The sequence below is a fragment of the Apostichopus japonicus genome, chromosome 13 (genome assembly GCF_037975245.1).
Source record: "Apostichopus japonicus isolate 1M-3 chromosome 13, ASM3797524v1, whole genome shotgun sequence".
Lineage (NCBI taxonomy): Eukaryota > Metazoa > Echinodermata > Holothuroidea > Aspidochirotida > Stichopodidae > Apostichopus > Apostichopus japonicus.
The window spans coordinates 25,683,786-25,708,619 of record NC_092573.1 but is presented as its reverse complement, the minus strand read 5'-3'; the positions used below and the strand labels follow the sequence as shown (position 1 = coordinate 25,708,619).

General features: G+C 35.9%; 1 protein-coding gene across 1 annotated transcript; it reads left to right on the top strand.

Annotated features, from left to right (window-relative positions):
* The first annotated feature begins 2,001 nt into the window (after positions 1 to 2,001).
* Positions 2,002 to 24,834, top strand: LOC139978824 (complement C1q tumor necrosis factor-related protein 2-like). The gene is made up of 3 exons (XM_071989339.1): positions 2,002 to 2,387; positions 20,494 to 20,659; positions 22,768 to 24,834. Exons 1-3 carry the CDS (start codon positions 2,354 to 2,356, stop codon positions 23,003 to 23,005), a joined length of 438 nt encoding a protein of 145 aa, XP_071845440.1. The 5' UTR covers positions 2,002 to 2,353; the 3' UTR covers positions 23,006 to 24,834.

Genomic DNA, 24,834 nt, shown 5'->3' with positions numbered 1-24,834 from the left:
GAAGTGTTTTACCTTAATGATTGAAAACAAATGATTTATTCAAAGTTTAGTCGAGAGACATTCACAAATTGATACCCGTCCAGGCGGCGTTCATATGAAAAATTTAGTCGAATATCTCCATGGCAACCGTATAGTGCATGGAACATATAGAGTGAAAGACTTACATGAATATAGTTCGTCAGTTCCGTTCGTCTGATAATGTTATACTATGAAAAGGCTTAACAAAAAATCTTACATTTCAATCAGTTATTGCAAAACATAACTTATAATGAACTCTTTCAGTGCATCTTTTTTCTGCTTTTACTCACATTAATGTCTTAATGTATACCTACATATCAAATGCCAAAGATTTGTTTGCTCAATCCTGGGCGTTACCTTATACAAAACAGTTTCGTATGTCTGGTATAAGGTAGCATACGGCCATTAAAAGCCCCGTTGACTTACACACTAAATCACAAAAGTAATGTGGTCTCTAAGTCTAGATAGAAGTTCTCGCCAGCTAAACGCTACCCACCACTGGATAGCTGACAAGTTGGCCTTTAATGGCATCATCAATTTTTCGTATCATGACTATCATGCTATGAGAGCCTGAAATTTTCGTCACTTGTAAACAAACCCCTTTACCCAGAAGTAAACAATTTCGTACGCTGCTCTGGAAGGCCTAAAGGGTTCTAATATTGCCTCAATTGACCTAAGTTTTGCACCACATGTACTTCCATTCATGCTCTTTTTTATGAAAGCCACAAAAAAAAACAGATTCTGATTGATGAAGAAGATGTTCTTCTACTGCTTTTTGACACTTTTCCTGAAGGAGAACATGGGAGGACTGATATAGACTCTAATAGGAGTATGCCACCTTAAGGTACTCTCTTACCAAGGTACACCATGTGTATGGGACTCGTGATAACTCACGTGACGTAACATAGCCAGGATCACACGGTTTCAGTCTGGATGTAAGCCTAAGGGACTGGGGTTGAAAGTGGATCAAGTTCTTTGGCTTTCGGGTTTTGGGAGGCAATTCTTACAAAGTACCATACTATGTATAAGTTTGCTTTAAAAAGAAAAACCCAAAAAATGCTGACTTATTCTACCATTGACTACTATATAAAACTATACATATAAAGTAAACAAATAGCTGATACGGTGTGTTATCCCATTCTCTTATGCAGACACCTATTGTTGTTTATGTTGTTGTTTATTCATCACTCAGTTATAAACATATTTATCATCACTCAGATAGAAACGATGCGAGTATATGCATCTAACCAGCAGATTGCGACGCTATTCATTTTACAACAGGATATTTATGAAGTGCCAGTATATTAGAAATGCATAGAGTAAACAAACGTATTTAATTAACAGTATAAGGTTAACTACGTTTGAGTTGAATACTGTAATAAAGGATCCACAACAAATGACCTTGGTATATCCCTTGATATATCAACCAAAATGAAATGTGTACATTTCGCAGAATGATTAAGACTACTTATTACAGAGAGTGCTTGTCGATGCCAAAACGAGGACTCAAAAACCAATGCGCATGCGCTTTTGCATCTTACGTTCAGGATAAGCTTATTTTCGTATATCAACCGGAAAAGCTGACGGAATTAAAGCTTTAATATTTTAATGCAATTGGGAATTTTACTTTTATAGAGTCATGGTAAGTAAAAAAAAAACTAATTGGCGTAGTATACCATAGAGAGCCTGCAAGATTAGCCTGGTTGTAAAACTCTGGGTAATGATACACATCAACGGTAGACGAGAAGCTCCATTTTTCATAAAACATGCATATTCATGAGTCATGACAACGAAATAAGAAAGCTAACCAATCACCTATTTTCCAAAATATAAAAGTACGTAGATAACTGCAAGTAGATGATGCGCAGTACAATATAATTACGAGTAATTCAAACTACTAACGTAGTGTCATTTTCAACTCCAATTATAAGACATTTCCGTATATAAAAACAAAGGTGAATAGTGCTTTGCTATATTACGTAAACAAAAGTATACGACAATAATATAAAAATACCCAAGAATAAATGTATAAATGTCTAATGCTCTTTATAATGTCCTACTTATATCTAAGTTGCTATGCTGTGCACCCAACAGCTCACTACAGCGAATAACCATTTCATACTGACCGTAGCAACCGTAGACGAAACCGTCGCTATATAACGTCTGCTCTCCTTAATCGCTATCAAAGCGTACTACCGTAGTTTTGATCCCCAAATCAAGAACTCGATTGAAGAGATTCATTGTTCAGCATATACGCACACGTCATCGTCGTCGTTGCTGTGTTGCTTCTTTTCGTGAATATCATATATACCGGCTCCATTTTCACTATTTAAAAATGTCTGTCATGGGATTATTCGGAAATAGGAAAGGTGAGTTATCTGATTTTTGTTTTTTGTATATATTTGTTTTTACCTGTGATCGTGGAATCCTTGTCAGAGGTGATCTTTTGAAAACGTCTTTGGCATCTATATAGTAGTACTTGTCTCTCGTCAGTTATGTGATCATTATAAGACATGTCCAGTAGAGTAAATACTATAGGTTTAGAGCTGTATCTTTGACATTTATTATATCTTTATGCAAACATGTTTACTATGTTAAAGTACCTTTCTGACATAATACCTAGTCTTATGTGTTAAGAAGGGAATCAGTGTTAATGTTTACTATTTACCGTCAATTACTGTTCTTAGAAGCATTGGTTATCACAGGCCCTATACAACTGCCCCTCTTTCTTGGTTATCGTGTGTCTCCTTCAATAGAATTTATTGAGAAAAGTTGTAAACTATATGGATGGTTTATCTGTTTAAGATGTTGTGACTTATGGCTTGCTTTCACGTTAGTAATGTCCGCCTCGTAACTGCGGAACAAAAATGATGACATTCATTGCTCTAATTGAGACAGAAATCAAGACGAGAGCCTAGTAGCCAGAAAATGATACTCCATCCAAGTCTTGCAAGATTTCGTGATCCTAAACCTTTCTTAATTCTTTGAGCGGCTCTGCTAGTTAAATGGAAGAGGCATGGTTACTGGAGAGTGGGGGGGGGGGGATCTTAGGTCACCATTACAAAAACTAAATAAATAAATGTATAAACAACAGCTGAATTCTGAAATAATAGCCTACATACAGAAGCAATGCATAATGGCACCTATCATATGACGTTCCACCTACCCCCCCCCCCCTTGTGACTGCACTCCTCCCAATATTTGGTACCATTTAAATTCAACTTGTCTCTTAAATGTCATCACAGAAAATTGAGATTTTCGCAGTTCATCTATACTTGATTACTTAATTACATGTTTATGGTCAATATGTTTTATTTTTGGATTTTAAAGAATTAATTGCACAAGGTGTATCGCACAAGAGTGAGCCGTGCTCGAGTAATGTAAAAGTACAGCACCCAGCGTGTAATTGTAACATATTCCGTTATGCATATTGATTAATGTTTCTGTCGAAAAATTTCTCGAGATAAATTTGTTGAGCAAACTGGAGGATCGCATAAGTCAAGAAGTTCTCAAGATCGACAGTTGGTAATCAGTGTATTTGCATGTATTTCGCTTTCTTCACCGGGTATAATTTTGAACATTGCAACGAATTAAGCGATAAGTGTAACCTATATACACAGTTTTGTCAACGTGTCGTATCTCTTGCAGCCCGTTGGTACCAATTATATAGTTATGCTAGACTAGCTGACTGGTCATATCAGAGATTAAATATTACGGTCACGCGTATTCACACCTGTTGGAATGTGTCGCATGTCAATTTCGTAAGTATATGGAGCAGGACAGAACGCGACAAAACAAAACGGAACAAAACGGAATCGGAACGGAACGGAACGGAATAGAGCAGAAAAATAGAAACATATAAGGCTCAAATGTTATCTGGACCTTAAAGGATGACTTTTGAGCATAATTTCAGTCTTGGTGAAAGGTTACAGTCAAAGGAGAAAGAAATGAGCAAGTAATATTTTCTATAGCTGTTATTTACGTCCGCTATACATCTCTGAAATGCTCCTTTAAGACTTGATTTATGGTGACATCTGCTCCTCAGTGCAGGCCTAACTGTTCATGTTATTGTTAAATTAAGCCTTTCCTTTAGAAAATTCTAATAACTCAGCCCAAATCATGTTCATATATGAACAGCTGAGCACCTTTCACATTCAACGAGTCATTTGTCATTGACAACTTTGGAACCCATTGCCAGTATTGTCTTATTGCAGGCGATAACAGTGTTTGTAAATTCATGTGCTGCAGCTGCGGAATGGACCTAATTGTCTATATAAGTGTACTCCAGCCCCTTTCTTTGATAAATCTCAATGGTTACAGGGTCATTTCTCACAAATTAAAAGTAGTATATGGAAGTACAAACTGGACTGATAACAGTATATCTTAATTGGTGTACAACATATGACATGTTTTATTTTTATTTTGAGCACAAAGTCTCCCTTTAATGATCTTACAAAGTACATAGATACGTTTTCATATCGATTAGTATGGAAAATTTTCCCCGTTGCGATGTCACAGCTGACAGGGACGCAACCACATCCATGACGGTGTCAACCCTTCCCCGCTCCCCTCCCCTCCCCCTCCCCCTCCCCCTCCCCCTCCCCCGCCAATTGGCAGACAGAATATTCCAACAACAAAAAATCTAGTGTGCGCTACATACATATATAGGCTAACATGTATGTGCGGTACAACTTATACAAACGAAAATTCGTCAAAAATGATTCAAACGTTTTTAAATGTAGCACCATTTTGCCTCACCAAAGCACCTTCCGTTTTACCCAAATGTTTCACTCGAAAAAGTTACATCTTAGAACAGGTCAATATATAAATGTTGGTTGCGCCCCTAACAGCAGAACAGTGCCCAGTGATAACAATCATATATGTTGGCTAATCTGCATTGGTGTGTAACCTCATTCTTTGGACGTCACCAAATTGTTCCCACCATGATTGTTTTGACTCAAAATATTCACGACGAAGTTTATATGTTGAAGATATATACAGTTGAATGTATGGAACTCTTTGGGGGGGCATAGCAGACTTTATTAAGGCTAGTTATAAGAACATTGACAGAAAGTATCCATGAATTTAGAATTGTCAAACCAACTTGAAGTGAAAGGCGTCAAATACGACATTACAATTGAAATAAATTGTACCGGTAACATCGGTAAAAAGGACTCTGTAGTAAAATTGTCCAACTTGAAGTTACTCAAGGGCATCACACATGTAGAATTGTATTTTTTTAAATAAAAGTAGAATGTTCCAATCTGCTCTTATTTTGAAAAGTACAGGTTACTTTTTATGTAGCCAACATAAACAGTTGCTTGTTCATTCGAAATTCGTTAAGTCAAGTAAAATTGAGTTCCGCCTAGATCTTTTTCCTAACTTATAAAAGTGTCAAGCTTAATAATTCTCCCCGAGCTGTGTTCTGTTTATAAGTTGGACTTCTTGCAATCAGTCGCTATATATGTTGTACTCGGATAAATAATGCTATGTATGACGTAATACTATAGACTAAACAATATGTTTAATGTTATGGCATTGTACTTGTCGATAAGGTGTTCCAAAGAACAAGTTGGGTTCATCGTGTGTATCTCTATCACACATACATTGCTTCTTCTTGAACATTAGACATGACATTAACATGAAGGCTAGCGCAACTAACTAGTTTAAACATATGTATTTATACCTGTAAGGTTATCAGTGTAACAGTTTTCAAAAGCAATGTATGTATATGTCCTCACAGTAATGTCTGGGTATATCCTCACAGTATTGTATGTGTATATCATCACACTAATGTATGTGTATGTCCTCACAGTAATGTATGTGTATGTCCTCACAGTAATGTATGTGTATATCCTCACAGTACTGTCTGTGTATTTCCTCACAGTAATGTCTATGTATGTCCTCACAGTATTGTATGTGTATATCATCACACTAATGTATGTGTATGTCCTCACAGTAATGTATGTGTATATCCTCACAGTAATGTCTGTGTATGTCCTCACAGTAATGTATGTGTATATCCTCACAGTAATGTCTGTGTATTTCCTCACAGCAATGTCTATGTATGTCCTCACAGTATTGTATGTGTATATCATCACACTAATGTATGTGTATGTCCTCACAGTAATGTATGTGTATATCCTCACAGTACTGTCTGTGTATTTCCTCACAGTAATGTCTGTGTATTTCCTCACAGCAATGTCTATGTATGTCCTCACAGTATTGTATGTGTATATCATCACACTAATGTATGTGTATGTCCTCACAGTAATGTATGTGTATGTCCTCACAGTAATGTATGTGTATATCCTCACAGTACTGTCTGTGTATTTCCTCACAGTAATGTCTATGTATGTCCTCACAGTATTGTATGTGTATATCATCACACTAATGTATGTGTATGTCCTCACAGTAATGTATGTGTATATCCTCACAGTAATGTCTGTGTATGTCCTCACAGTAATGTATGTGTATATCCTCACAGTAATGTCTGTGTATTTCCTCACAGCAATGTCTATGTATGTCCTCACAGTATTGTATGTGTATATCATCACACTAATGTATGTGTATGTCCTCACAGTAATGTATGTGTATATCCTCACAGTACTGTCTGTGTATTTCCTCACAGTAATGTCTGTGTATTTCCTCACAGCAATGTCTATGTATGTCCTCACAGTATTGTATGTGTATATCATCACACTAATGTATGTGTATGTCCTCACAGTAATGTATGTGTATATCCTCACAGTACTGTCTGTGTATTTCCTCACAGTAATGTCTGTATGTGTCCTCGAAGTACTGTGTATTTCCTCACAGTATGTAATTATGACCTCACACTTCAAATGTTTCACAGGACATTGAGAGTATATATTAGGCGATAACATGGGATGTCTCCTAGGTCAGGGCAAATCGTTTAGGGTGGTAGCAAAGGGCTGGTTGAAGTTGGAACATGAGCACTAAGAGGTCGAGTGTAAACTTAGGCCCCGGAAAACTTTGTTACCTGTTCCGCCCACCCCCCCCCCATTCTTTTTGCCCTTTAATTTTTCTTGTCAAAAGAGTAAGTGAAATGAAGTATTCATTGTTCTTTATCCCATCATTTCCCGGACTCCCTATAATCACCCCGCGACTGTAGACTTCTGCCTCCCCCCCCCCCCTCTAGCCCCGTCGTCAGGTCTAATCATGTGTGACCATTTTTTGACTTTCTAGCATATTCGTTGTGAATACTGAAGACCTTTAAGTTCGATTTACATCCCAGTTTTCGTTTGACAGTGTATATATTTTATGATTTATAGCTTCAAAATAGTAACCAAGTAATTGCTAATTCACATTAATCAATAAATCAAGGTTTTGTTTTTATCACATCGTCTGATGTAGAAGGGACATGATTGTTTATATAGAAGCTTGTATAACTCGCTAATTTATTAACTCGGATGGAATATCAGCCAATAGGATTACGACATTCTAAGACTTAAGAAGTATTTTTTCCTTTAAAGATAATTTTCATGTTATAATCTTAAGGAAGACCTAACTTTAACCGATTTTGTTTATTTCAAATAGTGAGCAGTGTTTTCTCTTAAATCATTTAATACATTAATGTTACAACATTTTGCCAGAGCGACGACGTATTATCTTGTCATGCTCTTGTTCCGTGGTTGTAGCTCCATGTTCGAGTGTTATATGGTTCAATTTCAATCATATGGATCAATTTACCCACAACATACATTTGGTAACGTTACTGCAAATGCTATATGGCGAAGAATCACGCAAATACTGCTTTTAACACCACGTACACATGTAATAAAAGTACTGCAACGAGAAACTGGGATCGAAAGTGTATAAGATAAATAAAAAAAATAACCATTTGGTTGAGTCAATTCTTTCATCATCCTTCCATGCCTCTTATGTCATTGTTTCATGTAATGAACATAACCTAAACAGTCGGCAAGCGTATATATATATACCTAGACGTTGCGTGACGTCATGCAATCAGGAAGATCAAATAACCCGGATGTAACGCAATATCTTTAATATGAATATATTAATTTTTATTTATGTTTCAAACAAAACATGCTTTTATTACAGTAACTATTAATTTATTAATAGACCAAGACCCCGAAGATCGCAAAACCGCCAAGTCGAAGAAATGCTGCTATAATTGAAGCCGCTTATATGTCTACTGAACACGTGTCTAATGATTGAGACAAATTTCTGTCTAATTTTACTCTAAAGCAATGTCTACGAAAACCTAGCATAAATTATATCCGACTGGATGTGAGATTGACGTATCAGTCAAAATGTGTCGTAGAATGCACTATAGGCTTTATGAACTATTGAATTTACTATGAACTACAGAACTATAAACTGAATGAATTATAGACTTTACTATCCAGGGATCTACTCTCAAGATTGAGATCAGTCAAAATCGTCCCATTTTAGCAGTAATTTAGGAAAATAAGACAATGAAATACTTCACTTTATGGTATGAAACATCATTAGAAACACAACATATTTCCCACTATATAGCACAAATAATTGCCTAACACTAGCAATATTTAATTGTGTTAATTTACACAACAGAAGAGCTAAATAAAGTCTATAATTGCCAGTTGATTTCTATTTCTGCAAAAGTTAAGATTTTATTGTTATTTTTATTATGGAATTTTTCTACGTTATGTGAAATTATTATCGTTCGCACAAAAACTTATTTAGTTAATAATTCGACACTGGCAATCCTTAATGTTTGCGCTCATTTACAAACGCAATTGGCATATCAACATCCCCCTTCCCCTCCCCTCCCACTCAGGTAACCTCGTAAACTCTTTCTCTCTCTCTCTCTGATATACGACTGATGTCATCACATAGGCTGGTGCAGAAAATGAAGTATGATCAATTGATAGTTCATTTCGAGAAGACCAATTTAGTGTGGACAAAACTCATCACTTTGTTCTCGTTTTTTTCTCCCTAAAGCTTCATCATATACACTGGTTTATGTACACGTGTTTCATTATAGTTTTCACTTGTGATATTGCTTTGTAATAACCATATACTATACCATCATAATAATCAGCTGGATATGACAGAGAGCTGAGATTAAACCATTATATGAGTCGCATAAAACTACAATCACACTATTATAAGGTTTCTGTTACCAAGGGCAACCTTACAATTGCATGTTCCATGATAGTTGCTGTTGAGATTTTTTTTTATTAATTAAAAAGTTACTTGAATCCAGCTTCCTTTTGTACTTTATCAATTTTGGGATTTGATAAATTGATGACAAAAGGAGAATAAAATCAAACCAAGGCAAACATGAAAACAAGAAGATAATATGTGGATGTATACACACACACACACACACACATATATATATATATATATATATATATAACGTATATATATATATAACGTATATATATATATATATATATATATAACGTATATAATCTGTCTGTATAGGTGTACAGAGTCACTCAATGGCTTCATCATGTGTTACATGTGTTACAGTTATGACCAGTTGCTACTGGGAATGGTATCCAAAAAGAAACTACTAAACACACAATCTTATGCATAATGATTGACCGGACTAACCAGGTTTCGCCAATAATTTCGTCCACATTTTAACAGAAAGTGGATGGCACAAAAGGTCTAAAATCTGCAATTTCAACCATCTGTACAAGGTATACTTACTAGTTGAACATAGGGACAGTTAGTTGTTTAGACTCCTAACCAGTCATTAATTGCAACAGCCTTTGAGTCATAAATTAGTCTGTTAGTAAGTTTTCCACTTCAGTAGCATCTGCTGACAGGTCTAACATGTGTTACGTCAGTTTATACTGATTAACGGTTGTCTCTGATTCACAATACGATATGATCAAGCAGAACACAGAACACCTGAACAAGTAACGTACACCTTGTGTTCTGGCATACTAAGTGTTGTCATGGTATCACGTGACTTCATAAAGGTTTATGTGTTGTCATAGTGTTTTGTATATGTTACAACATTGAACATATAATAACTAGCACAAATACACATGCATACATTGTGTAGTTAGTTTGCTGGTTATTATATTTAATGTAGTAATTATGTTCTATCTATTTGAAATTGGTATAATAAAAGTCATAAGAGTCCAACATATTTATTGTTGAACGGCTAAACGTAACTCGCCGTTTTTAAGTTTGTAATTTAAATAGTGATTTTTCACTCTTAGATTGAATTAAGAGTGTATCCTTCAAGTCCCATTGATGGTGCTTTCAGCAGCAAGGAAATATGACATTAACAATTTCTAGAAACTCGTAACTGTAAACTGTTGTCATGGTAATGAGGTCAATTTGGGGTGGGGAGGGTGGGAGGTTGCACTTCTGCAAGAGGGTCAGGAAAGCCAGCAACCACAAACCAGTACTACTATTTCTGTACTAAATTTGAAATAAATTTGCTCTATTAGCGTACTTAGAGGAATAGATCGAGTGGAGTCTATATTAACTTACTAAAGCACCATGGTAAACAAAGTTCTTCTTTCACCGTATACAGAGACATAAAATATAGACTTAAGCCCATGGATTTATATCATATAGAAAACAGCAAAAAGGAAATTAAGTGTCATGACCACGTGCTATTTGGAATGCTTGGTTTCATTTAGTTATTTTTAAAGCCATGCACTGATGTTATCGTAAACATAGAGACTTGCTTACTACGCTTGTTCTATTGATTGGGAACAAACAGCCACAATGTGAGATTCATCAAGGAAATTGGATTGACGTTATTGAATCCTGCAGCACGTCGACTCATTGATACATGTCTTGATGAACAGCTATACATAGCATGAACATGAAATCTCATCAATATTCATGAAGTTCCAACCTGCAGTCAAGATGCAGCGTCTTTAAAAATGCTTCTATTTAGAACATGAATAACTTTATTGTTAGTTTCACTTAGTCAAGGGTATTTCCGAAAGAAAATGCATTTCCATCAACAAAAGAATGCATGGTATTGAACCATCTTATGGAGATGACCTTTTCATATTTGTATTTTGATTTGAGCGTGATCCTTGTATCTTTCTCATACCCCTCCACGTATTCACTGGTTAGCACTGGGAAGTAAAACCAACACTTTCTGGAAAGGCAATTGCACACCCATGAAATTATTTTGCCCTCCCATCAATGAACCAACACAACTTGCACTGTATAGTTGTCATTACTAAAGATACCTATTGCTAGGGGCTATGTGGGTATTCCGATATATAGAATAATGAACAAAACAATAATAAACTACAAAGAGACAAAATATATATGCAAACAGAGACTCTTAAACGTCAACCTATACTGGAAATATAAGACACTAGACGCAACCTACAGGAAATATATAACATTAGACGTCAACTTACAGGAAATATATAACATTAGACGTCAACCTTCAGGAAATATAAAAAAACATAAGACGTCAACTTACAGGAAATATTTTTTATAATTATTTTGGAGTAATACATAATTTAGGCCTATATCACTAAAAGGAGTAGCAATTTATATGTCAATGTTTGTGTGTTACATTTTGTATGTTAAGGTCTATCATGAGATTAAACAATCAGTTTAGAGGTGTAATTACAATCGGACTTCTTATTAATAAAAAATGAAGGAAAGAATGAGAGTAACAGCCATCTTCAGCCAGAATTCAGTCACTTATTGTCTGTTACATCTGTAGCTGGTTTTCTTCTCTTTGGTATTTTTCTACTTTTTAGTGTACATTTCTACTCGTTTTTTGTTGTTATTTAGTTTCCCTTAATTTAAGTAATATCATCTCATCTCTTCATCTATACCTCGAGGGCCTTCCACGTAAGACACTCGAAAATTACTCCACTTACTTTATCGTATCTTTAAGGCGACATACCAAAAGATGGCGTCCATTGGCAGAAAGACATCGAATCAATGGCGATCGATCAGTGCTACTATAGAAACCGATAAGATATCTTGATTTCGGAAATGGTTAAAAATTAAATCAAGAGAAGCGACTGTTAAGAAATCAAATCGAAATAGGGTCGATTTTTACGGATACTGCATAGTAGGGAATGAAATCCACCGTGGAAGGGTGATGGCAGATTTATTATAACAAACAACTACAATGGTTACACCCCAATCCACAGGAAGAAAAAAAAAGTGTGATGAAAGATTTATAATCGTACAAATGCAATGACTGGATCCCAATCTACAATAGGAAAGAAAAAAAGTGTGGTGAAAGATTTATAATGATATGACAACAAGGTAGATTCAGAACAAGAAAACAAAACAAAATACATAAACAAAAGAGGTTCGTTTCGAATAACACTATACCTTAGTATTACTTATTAGAGAACTCATAAAGGGATGACGGAGTGTAAGGTGTTGGGTATGGGTGTGGGCTCGGAGGTTGATAGATTTAATCTGCAAGGTATATATATATATATATATATATATATATATATATATATATATATATATATATATATATATATATATATATATATATATATATATATATATATATATATATATATATATATATATATATATATATATTTATATAATTGAAATCGTAGTGGGATGGAAAATCCAGAACAGTGAAAAAACTTCCAGCCTATATATGCGGACACCCTAACCACTATGCTATATGGACGCGGATTGTATGTCTAGAGGATATATATGTATATATATATATATACATATATATACACACATATATATATATATATATATATATATATATATATGTGCAACTATGTGGGTAAGTGTGTATTTCGTGAACGGATAATCAGCGAGGCCACTACATGTCAATTTAATTTCTGAAGCTTGTATTATTAATTTGTTCGTTTGCCATCTCAGTAATCATTTCCCACTTAAAGTAGACGATACCGTATTATAGCATGATAACATAAACCTAATCAGACCTTTCACGAAAGTGTGGTAGCGTAAATCTATTATTCAGACACACAATAACAATGAATTAATTTTCCTTCAAACAAGTTCATAATACCGTATCGCATTGTATATTAATGTTTAATGAAACATGACGAAGACTAACGAGTAAATCGCTTGTTATGATGAGTAATGTTAGATGACTATATAAGACATATATGCATGTAATATGTGGTCCTATAGTAGTCTTTAGAGAGTCAGAATTAAAATATAAGAATTCTCCATCTTTAAGTATTTATTAATATCTGTTTATCAATTTGCGCTATGTTCAATTCAGAACTGATAAGTTCCTTTAGCTTAAATGACAATTTGGTCTTTCAAACTGAAAATCATGTGCCTGTGTTTTTTCCCCGTGGTTTACCAAGTGATTATACATTTATATATATATATATATATATATATATATATATATATATATATATATATATATATATATATATATATTTAGCTCCATCGTTACAGTAAGCATCAGTTTATGGAACTGATTGAGATAGGCTTAAACTATGTTAGTCTTTAATAGACCGTTGCATCCTGACGTCAGTCACCACGGCAACAGACATTGCTTGCAGTTAGTACATAATAAGAGTGGGCACATACGGTTGTCAGAGTTGATATACCAATGTGGCAATGTTAGATGATTATGACGTCACGTACTTGCAAAGCCGAGAGTAAACTGGCCATAACGATGAGTCGGACTGTTGACAGGATCATCACATAGCCTGTAAACAAGAGACAACTAAAGAACAGATAGGAATAAACGAGAAAAAAAAAACAGGAATAAGGAAAAGATAAGGACTTCATTAGAGGTATAGTTTCACCGCTTTTAAGAAAGGTTAAAGATGATCGATTTTCTAGCCGTATGACGTCATGTTTAAGAATGTTGTGCGCAAAACCAGTATAATCTATCATCTGTCTAGTGATGTGATACGACACTAGAGTTGATTGGACGTTCGCAAGTTTTATGTTTGCAGTCTATATACATAGTTGAACATTAATCAAGCATACACTAATGTAGTTATATATATACTAAAGTAGTAATGCCTTCAAAACTCTCATTTATTCATATTGTCCTAGATTTTAGCTAACATTTAGCCTACTGGAGCGAGATTATCGATTAAACCGGCACTTGTTGGAGAGAATGAAAATTAAGGGACCGAACCCCCTCTTCCGAGACTATCTTACCTTGACCTAAAGGTGCATGATAACGAAGTCTAAAATTTAAAACAAAAGTTTATACCACATTTTATAGCTAGTAAAATGAAATACATAGGTCAAACGTCCATGTGGATAACTCGTTGCATTGCTGAGGTATAACAATTCTGGAACTTATTGAGATTTTATGTAAGATAAGTACATTGCGCAATGCTTCATGATGTCATGCATTTTCAGCATATGTTTAGCACTGATGCAATGAGGAACCTAACATAATTGAAATAACTGTTAAGTTGTAATCAAGTCACTTGGCGACACATTTATCAATATAAAATAACATCACTTCAAGCAATTGAATTATTCTCTTAGTTAATTCAATTCCAAAGCAAAACAAAACCAGCTGTTCGTGTAGTCCGTGACTGACGTCACGTATTATTGCGCAATGCACTCCATCCAAATAAAGTGAAATAAATTGTAATATTTTGTGTCTCGACAACGGTACAAGCCATTAAGCTAGGAGTTGGATCGATGTGCTATATGTGTATATATGACTTCGTTATCCCATGCATGTAGCATTTTCCATAACATATCATAACATTTGCATCTTTTTATCAGGAGGGGAAGGGCAGGACAAGCGACATATAGCCTCCCATTGTAATCTCCTCTCCAGGATAACTAAATTTACTTATAGAGAAATATCAGATAAGACGCCCCCCTTCCTCCCCTCTACTCCTTACGTCCCCCCTACCTCCCCTCTACCTCTACCCCTTACAATTCCTGTAACCACCCTCTATTGTATATTTCGTAGGTTAAAAAATCTATGAAAAAAAAGTTACGGTAAGGTTCGTCTACAAAACTTTGGCAGCAGTAACTTTGGCAGAAGATCGCAGGAGTGCTTAACCATTGCTGGTAGTCAACGTCGAATTTACATACCAGGCGAACAGATGCACTTGTCTTGTTTTTGACCTAATTTCTGCTTGCTTGATTGAAGTATCAGACGCGAAAGTACTTTATTTTGCTTTTGTTAATTGGAAATATCTTGGTTGAGAAGTGAGACCATTGATCTTTTCAACCATCGGTATCTCGATCGGCGAAAAGACCGTTGATAAAATTAGAAACAAATCTCTCTCCCCGATAACGATTGGAAGGAACTTTTCCCAGGACAGAATTTGGAGCCCTTATCACCATTTTTTTTTCTTTTTTTAGTTTCTAGCTGCAAGTGTGAATTTTCCCTGCTACTCTCCGATATCTACATGAGATGAATCCGTTTAGTATGTGCTTCCCCTAGCGGCACAATGGTGTCCAATTACGCCAAACTCATGCAGCGAAATCGATCTAATGGCTGCCCTGATTCCTCAACGGTAAATACAGCGATGTGCCACATTTATCGCTTTTCAAGACAAGTTTTGTAGATAATACGGAGGCTTCCACGTTTTTCGAAATGACGGGTTTTATCTTTAGGGTGTACTTATCTGTACTGCTCTAACGTTGTTTATACATATGGAGGATCGTTGTAACATCGCATATAGTAATCACATACTCTGATAAATTAAAGAGGTATTCTGAATCGCATGCAGTCAACAGTTCATCTAGAATTCTCTAGATGCAGTATCGAAGACAAAAACTTGAATCTATGGAACGCTAAATAGGACTCTCGTGATGATGTCATAAAAGTACACAGTGTAGATTTCATGTCTATATACCGTATACACATATATGATCGTAAGCTACATGTCATTCCCAATAACCTCTCGGTGATTCAGCGATTCGATGCAAGAAAGAATAACATATTCATATATCATGAATTATTTCTCTTCCTGCCTCTTTACAAGTTATTATTATGTTTTTCTGTTAACCTGAAACAGTTGTGGTCGTGTTCATAATGTATTGGCCCAAAGTGTCATGTATACTGAACCATGCTGAGGTAATGTCCTTCCACATTAATGTCAAACATAAAGGAAGGTGAACGTGTAAACTTATCCATACTGACGCCCTTAATTATTCTTAATTAACGTATTCCATATTTTAGTTCCCTTCCCTGAACTATCCGGCGTTCTTTTAAATGTTTATGACTCCCTAATTCACAGCAGCTAAACTTATTGTAACCATGCATGCATAGATATGTACCTTAGATTGGAAGTTGTCCAATTATGTGAGAATAATAAAAAGGTTTGTTCAGAATATCGAAAAGTTACAAATCACGTACGCAAAATGCAGATTTAAGCTTTATATACCCATGCTGTTATTACTATATCGGTATTCTTGTATGACCTTTAGAACTATATCATATTAATGAGGTGGGGGGGGGGGTCTTTTTGTTTGTATTCTAGTCTCTTATATCTGTTTTTGTTATCTGGTTTGTGCCGGATTACAATTTCGATGTTTAGCTGGTATGTTGTCACTATTCCGGTATTCCGGTATCCGTATGTTGTTGTTGTTGCGCTGCCGAACGTCTGCATGGACTATACCGGCTCCTTTATGACAGCTTCTAGCTGAAGGGCGCCCTCTTCACTGCAGAAGTCTCCTAAGGATCGATTTTTCCTGGGGGATGCTGGTATGAATCAGTCGAGATCATATTTAACAGTGCTTCAACCTGAAAACACCTACAATAGTACCACTCCATTAAAGCACTGCGCACATGCACACTGACGAGTAACTGCTATTTTGATATACTGGTATGTTAGATATATTTTGGTATTCTATTATGTTTTTACTATTTCGATATTCTTGTATGAAAATATAATTTCTGTATTCTGATATATTAATACTGTTTTGGTGTTCTGGTATGGCACTATTATTTCGGTATTCTGGTATGTTAGTTACTGTTTGATATTCTGGGTATTACGTTTATATTTCCATTTCTGATACGTCATTACTAATTCTATATTGAGGTATTCTGGTTTATCATTGCAATATATTCCGGTATTCCGATGTGTTCTTATGATTCCTTTGTAACATTATTATTTTTTCGGTATTCTGGTATGTTATTTACTGTTTTGATATTATGGGTATGACGTTTAATATTTCCATATTCTGATATGTCATTACTAATATCTGAATATCCATATTCTTTTCCAGACATTGAGAAGTGTTAGATTCAGTGTCTCAGAGAGAAAACATACTTTGAGGCTGGCAGTAAAATGAGTGTTAAAATTGGAGTATAAGTGACCATTTTTTTGACTTGCTATCATATTTAAGGTCAATTAAGTGAGATATGTATAGTTCTTTATGGACTATTTACATGTGTATAGTTCTTTAACATGCACTGTTAACATGTACTGTTAACATGTGTATAGTTCTTTATGGACTATTTGAACACACCTGCAAAATTTCTTTTTCAAAATTCAAATTCAGCTTTATTTTATCTCAAAATTGGCAATTGCATGCTCGCAATAAAAAATATAAATACACACAAATGTATACAAATAATAAAATTTACAAATGGACAATAAGGATAAATCAGTAAATTTACAAACAGTAAACTACCAGAAATCTTACGATTAAATACAGATTGTTATCAAGTTTACTATACAACGAGTGATATAACGATGATTTGTGTCTGTTTTAGCAGCATAAGGTAATCTTTTTCATCTGTCCACTACGAAGAATTATTGCACTAATGATGAACATCTGCATATATAAGCGATGGTTGTTATCGTCAAGAACGGTGTTAAGCTTAAGCCTCGGGGTAAAGTTGATAAATGACAAGTCCACCGTAAGCTGATTATCCCCTAAAATACGACTAGCTTGTCTAATAATGGAATTAATACCTTCGTTTTTCTAGTATATTTGAGGTCAATACCGATGACCTTCCAATTAACTGAGATTTATTGTTAACATGCGTGTAGTTCTTTATTGAACAAATCAGTCAACCATCCATCAGAGCAAGAAAATAATGTCTTGAGTTCAAAACCTTATCCCTCAGGATCTTTGAGGCCACCGTACTTCAGAGATTTCAAGCATTATACGATTTTCCCCACGCAAATCCAACTTAATTATCTCTTGTGCCCGGGAGATTTGAAGAACAGGCCAAAAATTGATTAGTACCCATTTGATAAGAACATTTAATTTGCATTCACTGACGTATTCAGCCGGCACTATAGTATTGTAACTGTGGGCAAATTAAGTACTTCTCAGAAAGAGAGACGGGAATGCGAAAGAATTTGTTATAACAAAGAAAAATATATATCAGTAAACCCGCCAGGATTCGTAGCTAGTGTATGATGTTTATTAGTCGTGTTTGAAAGATCATGTGCTTAAGCCTGCGTTTTTAGAGATTACGGAGAAATATTGCTCCTATTGGGCAACATGCATGTTTAACTGTTACAGAGTGAAGGGGAAAAGGAGAAGAGGGATATTAATAATATGTTTCATCTGAAAGGGTCTGTTCATTATTATATTTAATCATTACTGAAAATAAAGCGGTAAAAATACGAAACGACTTTATTGATATTGGAATTAAAAGTAGCTGTTTGTAATGTATTTCACATTTTCCTATTTTCCTCCACTTAATATATTAATGTATATTGCTATGTACAAAGGATATACTTTTTTCCTTTTCCAAAAAAGGAAGGTGGAATTGGCTGTTTATTACATTTTCATTAAATGCAAGGAAGTGTGGTGTGATGACAGTTCAGCCCTGGTACTTTTATGCAAATTATAGTTTAGACTATAGGAATATTTCCTATAATGGAAGTTGAAGGTCTCGGCTAAGTGAATATTATTATTTTGTAAACATAGTTATAAATCTTCTCAAGACTTTAAAACATCTGTTATATGACATTGATGGAACACACTGACAAAGGTGTCATTGTAGTTTATATGTTTTATTATTATTTTTATTATAATATTATTTAAATGTAGCTAGTGTATAAGACTTGCGTTTGTGTTACAAGTGGCGTGAACATAATATATGTTACAAACACAGCCAGCTGTTCCCCCTCCCCATACCCTCGTCTTTTGCATTACATACAAACCTAGCATGGTGACGTATATAGGTTATATGCTATCCTACTTACAAATATCGCTGAGAATTCTTCAGCTTCTCGTTACCGATTACTGTCTAAGGTATAAAGTATGTAGCTCCTACATTCAAGACGAATTCACGCATAAAGAACATTTATTTCCAGAAACAGGTGGCATTGCTTCCATTCTTATCGATTTCTGTACTTCCATTAGGGAGGTTTGCTGCGACAAAGTTAGAAACATGGCATACACAGCGAAACAGCTAGAGGACTTGTTCAATCTTTCAGTTCAAAGAGAATACATGGAGGGTAGAGTATTTTCTGGTATTCTAATTATAGCCTCTTTCTAATCCAGTTTTATCCACATGTCAGCATATAATGTCCCATCTGGGAAGTGTAGTGGTTCATGGCACAGTCGGTTCAGTATTATCTATGTTGACGGTTTAGTCTGGTGGGAATTGTTATACCAGTGTGATATGTACAGGGGAGTGTACTTCTGGTGATTCCCCCTCCCCCAATAACAACCCGACCCACCACCCCAAAGGCAGACAAAGTATTACAAAAACCACAGGGCAAATAAATATAAAACATGTATGTGTGTGGTGTAACAGAAACAGTCGATAATTTTGCTTCGTTGATTCAAATGTTGTAAAATGTTGGCATCTAAGCACCCACCATCTTACCAAATTTCTGAAAAGAGAGGGATATGCCCCTACCCTTAGACCTACATCTTAGCCCCCCCCCCCCCGTCCCTCCTCCTAATACAAAACGGCAGTTGCGACCTTGGATATGTATAGATATATCGACATATGGATATAACAACACGTTGTGACAACAATATATTTCATAACACGTATCAAGGCAGAGTGTTGGAGTTTGATCTCTTTTATACTAAAGTTGCATATTGTGCGTATACTACACTTTATAACGTGATTCTTGCTACGTTAAATCAAAAGCCGAATGGGTTTGCTTTAACTTATCCGACTCCGACAGATCCTCGTTGGTGCCATTGGAGATCTCTTACCAATCGGATTGCTTGCCCATCTCATCCAACCAAGGGCAATTTTTGGTGGGAATTATTTCTTCAAGGATATTACTCCGTCAGGACTTGAAATGTTTAAACTTTGAGTCCCCGATATGGTCGCTTTAGGTGTTTTAAGCAAATTAATCACACCGTTTTAAACTTTGGGTTTGTCATATTCTAATTGCTTCAAGCGGATCACCACAGACAGTTTTATCGCAGGTTGGTAAAATATTATTTCAACAATACAAAGGATCTTCATCGCGATATGTGGGCGTTTAATCAATAGATATACCCTACAGGCTTCGCATTATCGAGGCGGCATTTTTTCATTCTCTATATATATATATATATATATATATATGTTTTTTGTCATACGTTCTTTTCTTGCAGTCCATTTCTCTGTGGCAATGACTGGCAAACTGGAAGGCCGTGAAACCTCACAACCAATCAGATTTGACAAAGCTTTCTCCAGGGAACCAGAGGAGGCGTTTGCAGTTGAGGAGAAAGCTAGTGAATTTGTTTGCCCCCGTCCTGGATCCTACTTCTTCACTTTTAGGTAAAATTTAGGATTTGATAACTGAAAATACCGAGGTTTCTAGTTAACAGTAGACATAACAATCTTTTCATTACATACCAGGCGCAGATTCGAGGGGGTGGGCGTACACCACAGAAAAATTAGACAAGTACAGTCTATACAATTAATATAAATTTTAAAAATGGCATATGCATAATGGTCAGACCTTTTGTTGTAATATATCTCACCGGAACTTCAACGTTATAGCTCTAACGTCAGGTTCATTGTCGTGTAGTAAAACGTTCTAGTTGTTATGACTGAAAACGATAACTTATGGTAAGTTTCCTTAATGGCTGAATCGTTCATCTTTACAATGCCCCAGTTCTTTTGTCTTGATGAAAAATAAATACAAAAGTAAACGGATTTTGGCGTGCCTTGTTTAGTTCCATATACTTGCTATCCAAAACTGTGCTGATCCAAATTACACATCAAGATCTTCGCTCATACATTCACTTTCACCAACTTGCTTAAAAGCTCAAAAATATTTGCAGACGCTCTCATCAAAGCGACACCATTTATAGCACAACAAAACTCACCTTATTATAACAGTTAGGGATACTATTATTAAAATTATTCGAAAGAAAATTCCTTTTCTATGAGCATATATCACATATGCCCTTCATAAGCAAGAACACCTTCTTCGGATATTCTTGCTAGCGAATACGTTGGTATTCAGTGCCTTATACGTATAACTCATGACTGCAAAGTTAACGGCTAGCAGTGATCGCAAGCACAAAATTACGATGTACCGGGCCTCCTTAGCTACAACGGAGAAATCAAGTGATATTGTAATGAATACTGATAAGTTCCTGGGACAATCCAATAAGTTACTTGATTAAAACTGACTAATCTACCGACGCAGTTTCATCTACTAATTTCTGCAAGTTCGTATCAATATATTATTAGTCAAGAAAATGTAGATTAGTGGAACCCGAGAGCTTCATCCAAACGGAATGCGAGTAATTGGTTAGGTGTAGAATCAATTTACTTTTATCGAAAAGTTTTCTCTCACTTTAAAAAGCGCGAATGATGAAGACGCACGTGGTTGTTTTAAACAGAAGCGAGACCATTACAGTTACAGCTGTGAAGCTGTTCATTATGACGGAGTCATTTTGACAGATATTTTAATGTCGCCGAAAATTTAGGCTTTCACATCATGATCACACCTCACATTAAATGCGATGATTAAGACAGCAGCCATTGTTGGGAATGGTGATAGTTGTAGATATTGATAGCGATAGTGATTATGAAGGTGGTGCTGTTGATGATCGTTGTGGTGTTACTGATGGTGACTGAAATTTTAATGTGATGATATTTATTAAATATGATAATGGAGTTGTGACGGTGATAGTTGTAGACCTTGATAGCGATAGTGATTATGAATGTGGTGCTGTTGATGATCGTTGTGGCATGTTACTGATTGTGACTGATATTTGAATGTAATGACATCTAATAAATATGATAATGGAGTTGTGACGGTGATAGTTGTAGACCTTGATAGCGATAGTGATTATGAAAGTGGTGCTGTTGATGATCGTTGTGGTGTTACTGATGGTGACTGGGATTTGAATGTGATGACATTTAATAAATATGATTATGGAGTTGTGATGGTGATAGTGCTTGACCGTGATAGCGATTGTGGTGATAAAGGTGGTGGTGTTGATGATCGTTGCGGTGATGCTGGTATCTATGACGATGCCGTTGGTAATGGCGGTTACAATGACGGTGTTGGTGATTATGATGGTGAAGACATGACAACCATAACGTTGAGGTAGATGCTGGTGTTGATGCTGATGATGGTTATGGTCATATTGACGTTCATGGGATAATAGTAAAAATGATGACGAGATTGACAATGACGATGACGATAATGCTGGCACTTATTGTAGTGAAGGTAGTCGTACTAACAATTCTTAACAAAGCATGACGGTGTTGATTCAAAATTGTCAAATTTGAAGTCAATATTAATTGCAGATGGTGGAGATGTTATTCCTGTAAGTTCAGTTACTAAAACAATGATAAATACTTGATCAGTTACATGCTATTCTTGCTTTTTCTCCTCCTGTGTTTTTGTTTCTTTGTAACTCCAGCATTCGAGCGGACCAAGGTAAATCCGCCTCCGTACAGCTAGTCAAAAACCAAACACCACAGGTAATGAACTTTGTAGATATTAACGAAAACAATACGGGAGTCTCTACACAAACCGTCATCCTCAATCTACAAACAGGTGACAAAGTGTGGTTACGCTTGGATGGAGGAATCGACTACGGTTTGAGGAGCCATCCCCTTTCACCCATGATAACATTTACTGGAATCAATTTGTCGTAAACATGACTCTTGATGTCATTATCTTCAATATCCATGTGTGGACCCACGTGACCCTGCGAGAGAGAAAACAAGATGGTAGATGGACCTGCGGTATGTTTGATACCTTGAACCAAGCTTCACCACCCCCATGTCACAAATGGTATGACCTTAAAACAGTCGAGATCATTATGATAACGTAGTTACACTTATACGACTATACCACGGTTAAATGTGCTTACTTGGTTGTAACCCGGAGTACTTTCAGTATTTGTTCTATAATATTCATTAATCCTTGCTGGAGGTGTTACGTAATGATGACGTTTAAGACAATGGTGACCTGTCTTCTTAATGTACAATAACGTGAAAGCTGTTTTAATTAAAGTAAACGGTGTTATACGTTAGTGTGTTGATGTAGTGTTTTTTCAGACGCCATTTTCGTTTCACGAAGAAATTGTGGGTGGGAGTGGGTGCTAGGGTGTTTACGTGTAACTTAGGCCTACACAACATAACCATCCATCCTTCTATTGCACGCAGCTTGCATGCTACCGATCTATGACGTGGTGTGATTCGAAGAATACCCCCCTTTAAACATATGCATATTCATTAAGGATCGATGACAGTTTCAGCGATGATATATCCCCAAATATCACTTACTGTTTATTCTTCCTAGATTATTATAATTCAAGTTTTATTGTTGAATTTCGATAGAGGTATGGCAATTTCACAACAATCATGCTTGATTAAATGCCAATTGTAAGAATTACGTAGATCAAGAATAAGTTCTGATTCTTAACAATATTTTTAACAACCGACGGAACTGTTTACCGCTTCCGTAATAAGTTACAACAAAAGCGCATTAAGTTGATAAAGAATCTATAATTACTTTCAAAGGCGTAATTAGACGGGTACGTTCGGTACGTACTCCTGGAACTGGACCCCGGTGTCAAGAACCAGAAACATGACCACTCGTACGCTGAACCCGACCGTCAGCCTTAGGCCGGCGAAGCGACCAATATTGATATTAAATGTGCGGTCAAAATATCAAACGGGACCCAAATATTCTTAAGGGCCCATTGATAGTTATCTATAGATCCAGATAAGCCTCTACTTAATCTACCATTGGGCCACCAACATAAAAGGGCGGTCGCTAGTCCAATAATATATGTCAAATGGCCCCATGTACTGTTTAGTGCCCCTCATAATAATTTAAATGCATTTAATTGGTGGTACAGAACTCGTATGGTCGAATATATAATCGTAGGCCTGGGGTCCCGGTGACAAGTACCGGGAAAAAATAACCTGCACCTATTCGCAGTAGCCAGCCACAGGCCGATGAAATCGGCTAGTATTGATACTGAATGCACAATATGTGAAACAAACGGGTCCCATTTACTGTTTGGATATGAAAGAGCCATATACGGGGGTGTCTAGAAGTGCCAGAGATTAAACAAAATGCTCACACAAGCACCAAACCATTTTGATGGCTTTGGTGAGTATGGACTTCCTCTGGGTATCCACCTCTATTGCTGCACCGGGACTCTGTTGCTCTTTGCCACGCTACAGATACTTATAGTATGCACTGTGTCTCTTACGTTATCGGATATAGAGCATAGTTATATGATTTTCTATATCATTTTACTTTAAAAAGTCGTCTTTATTGTTTGTTTCTGCTAATATATTTGATCATGAAATCAACTAAACTTTGTTCAGTTTGTTTTAAGTGATATATGGCGTGCATTGATAGATTTTGGTTCGTTAACATTTCAAATGAAACTTCTTTTCTGAGATATTCGTGTTTTGTTTGGTAATTGCTGACAAGATAAGTGCATCCCGAATAAAAGTTGCAGTTC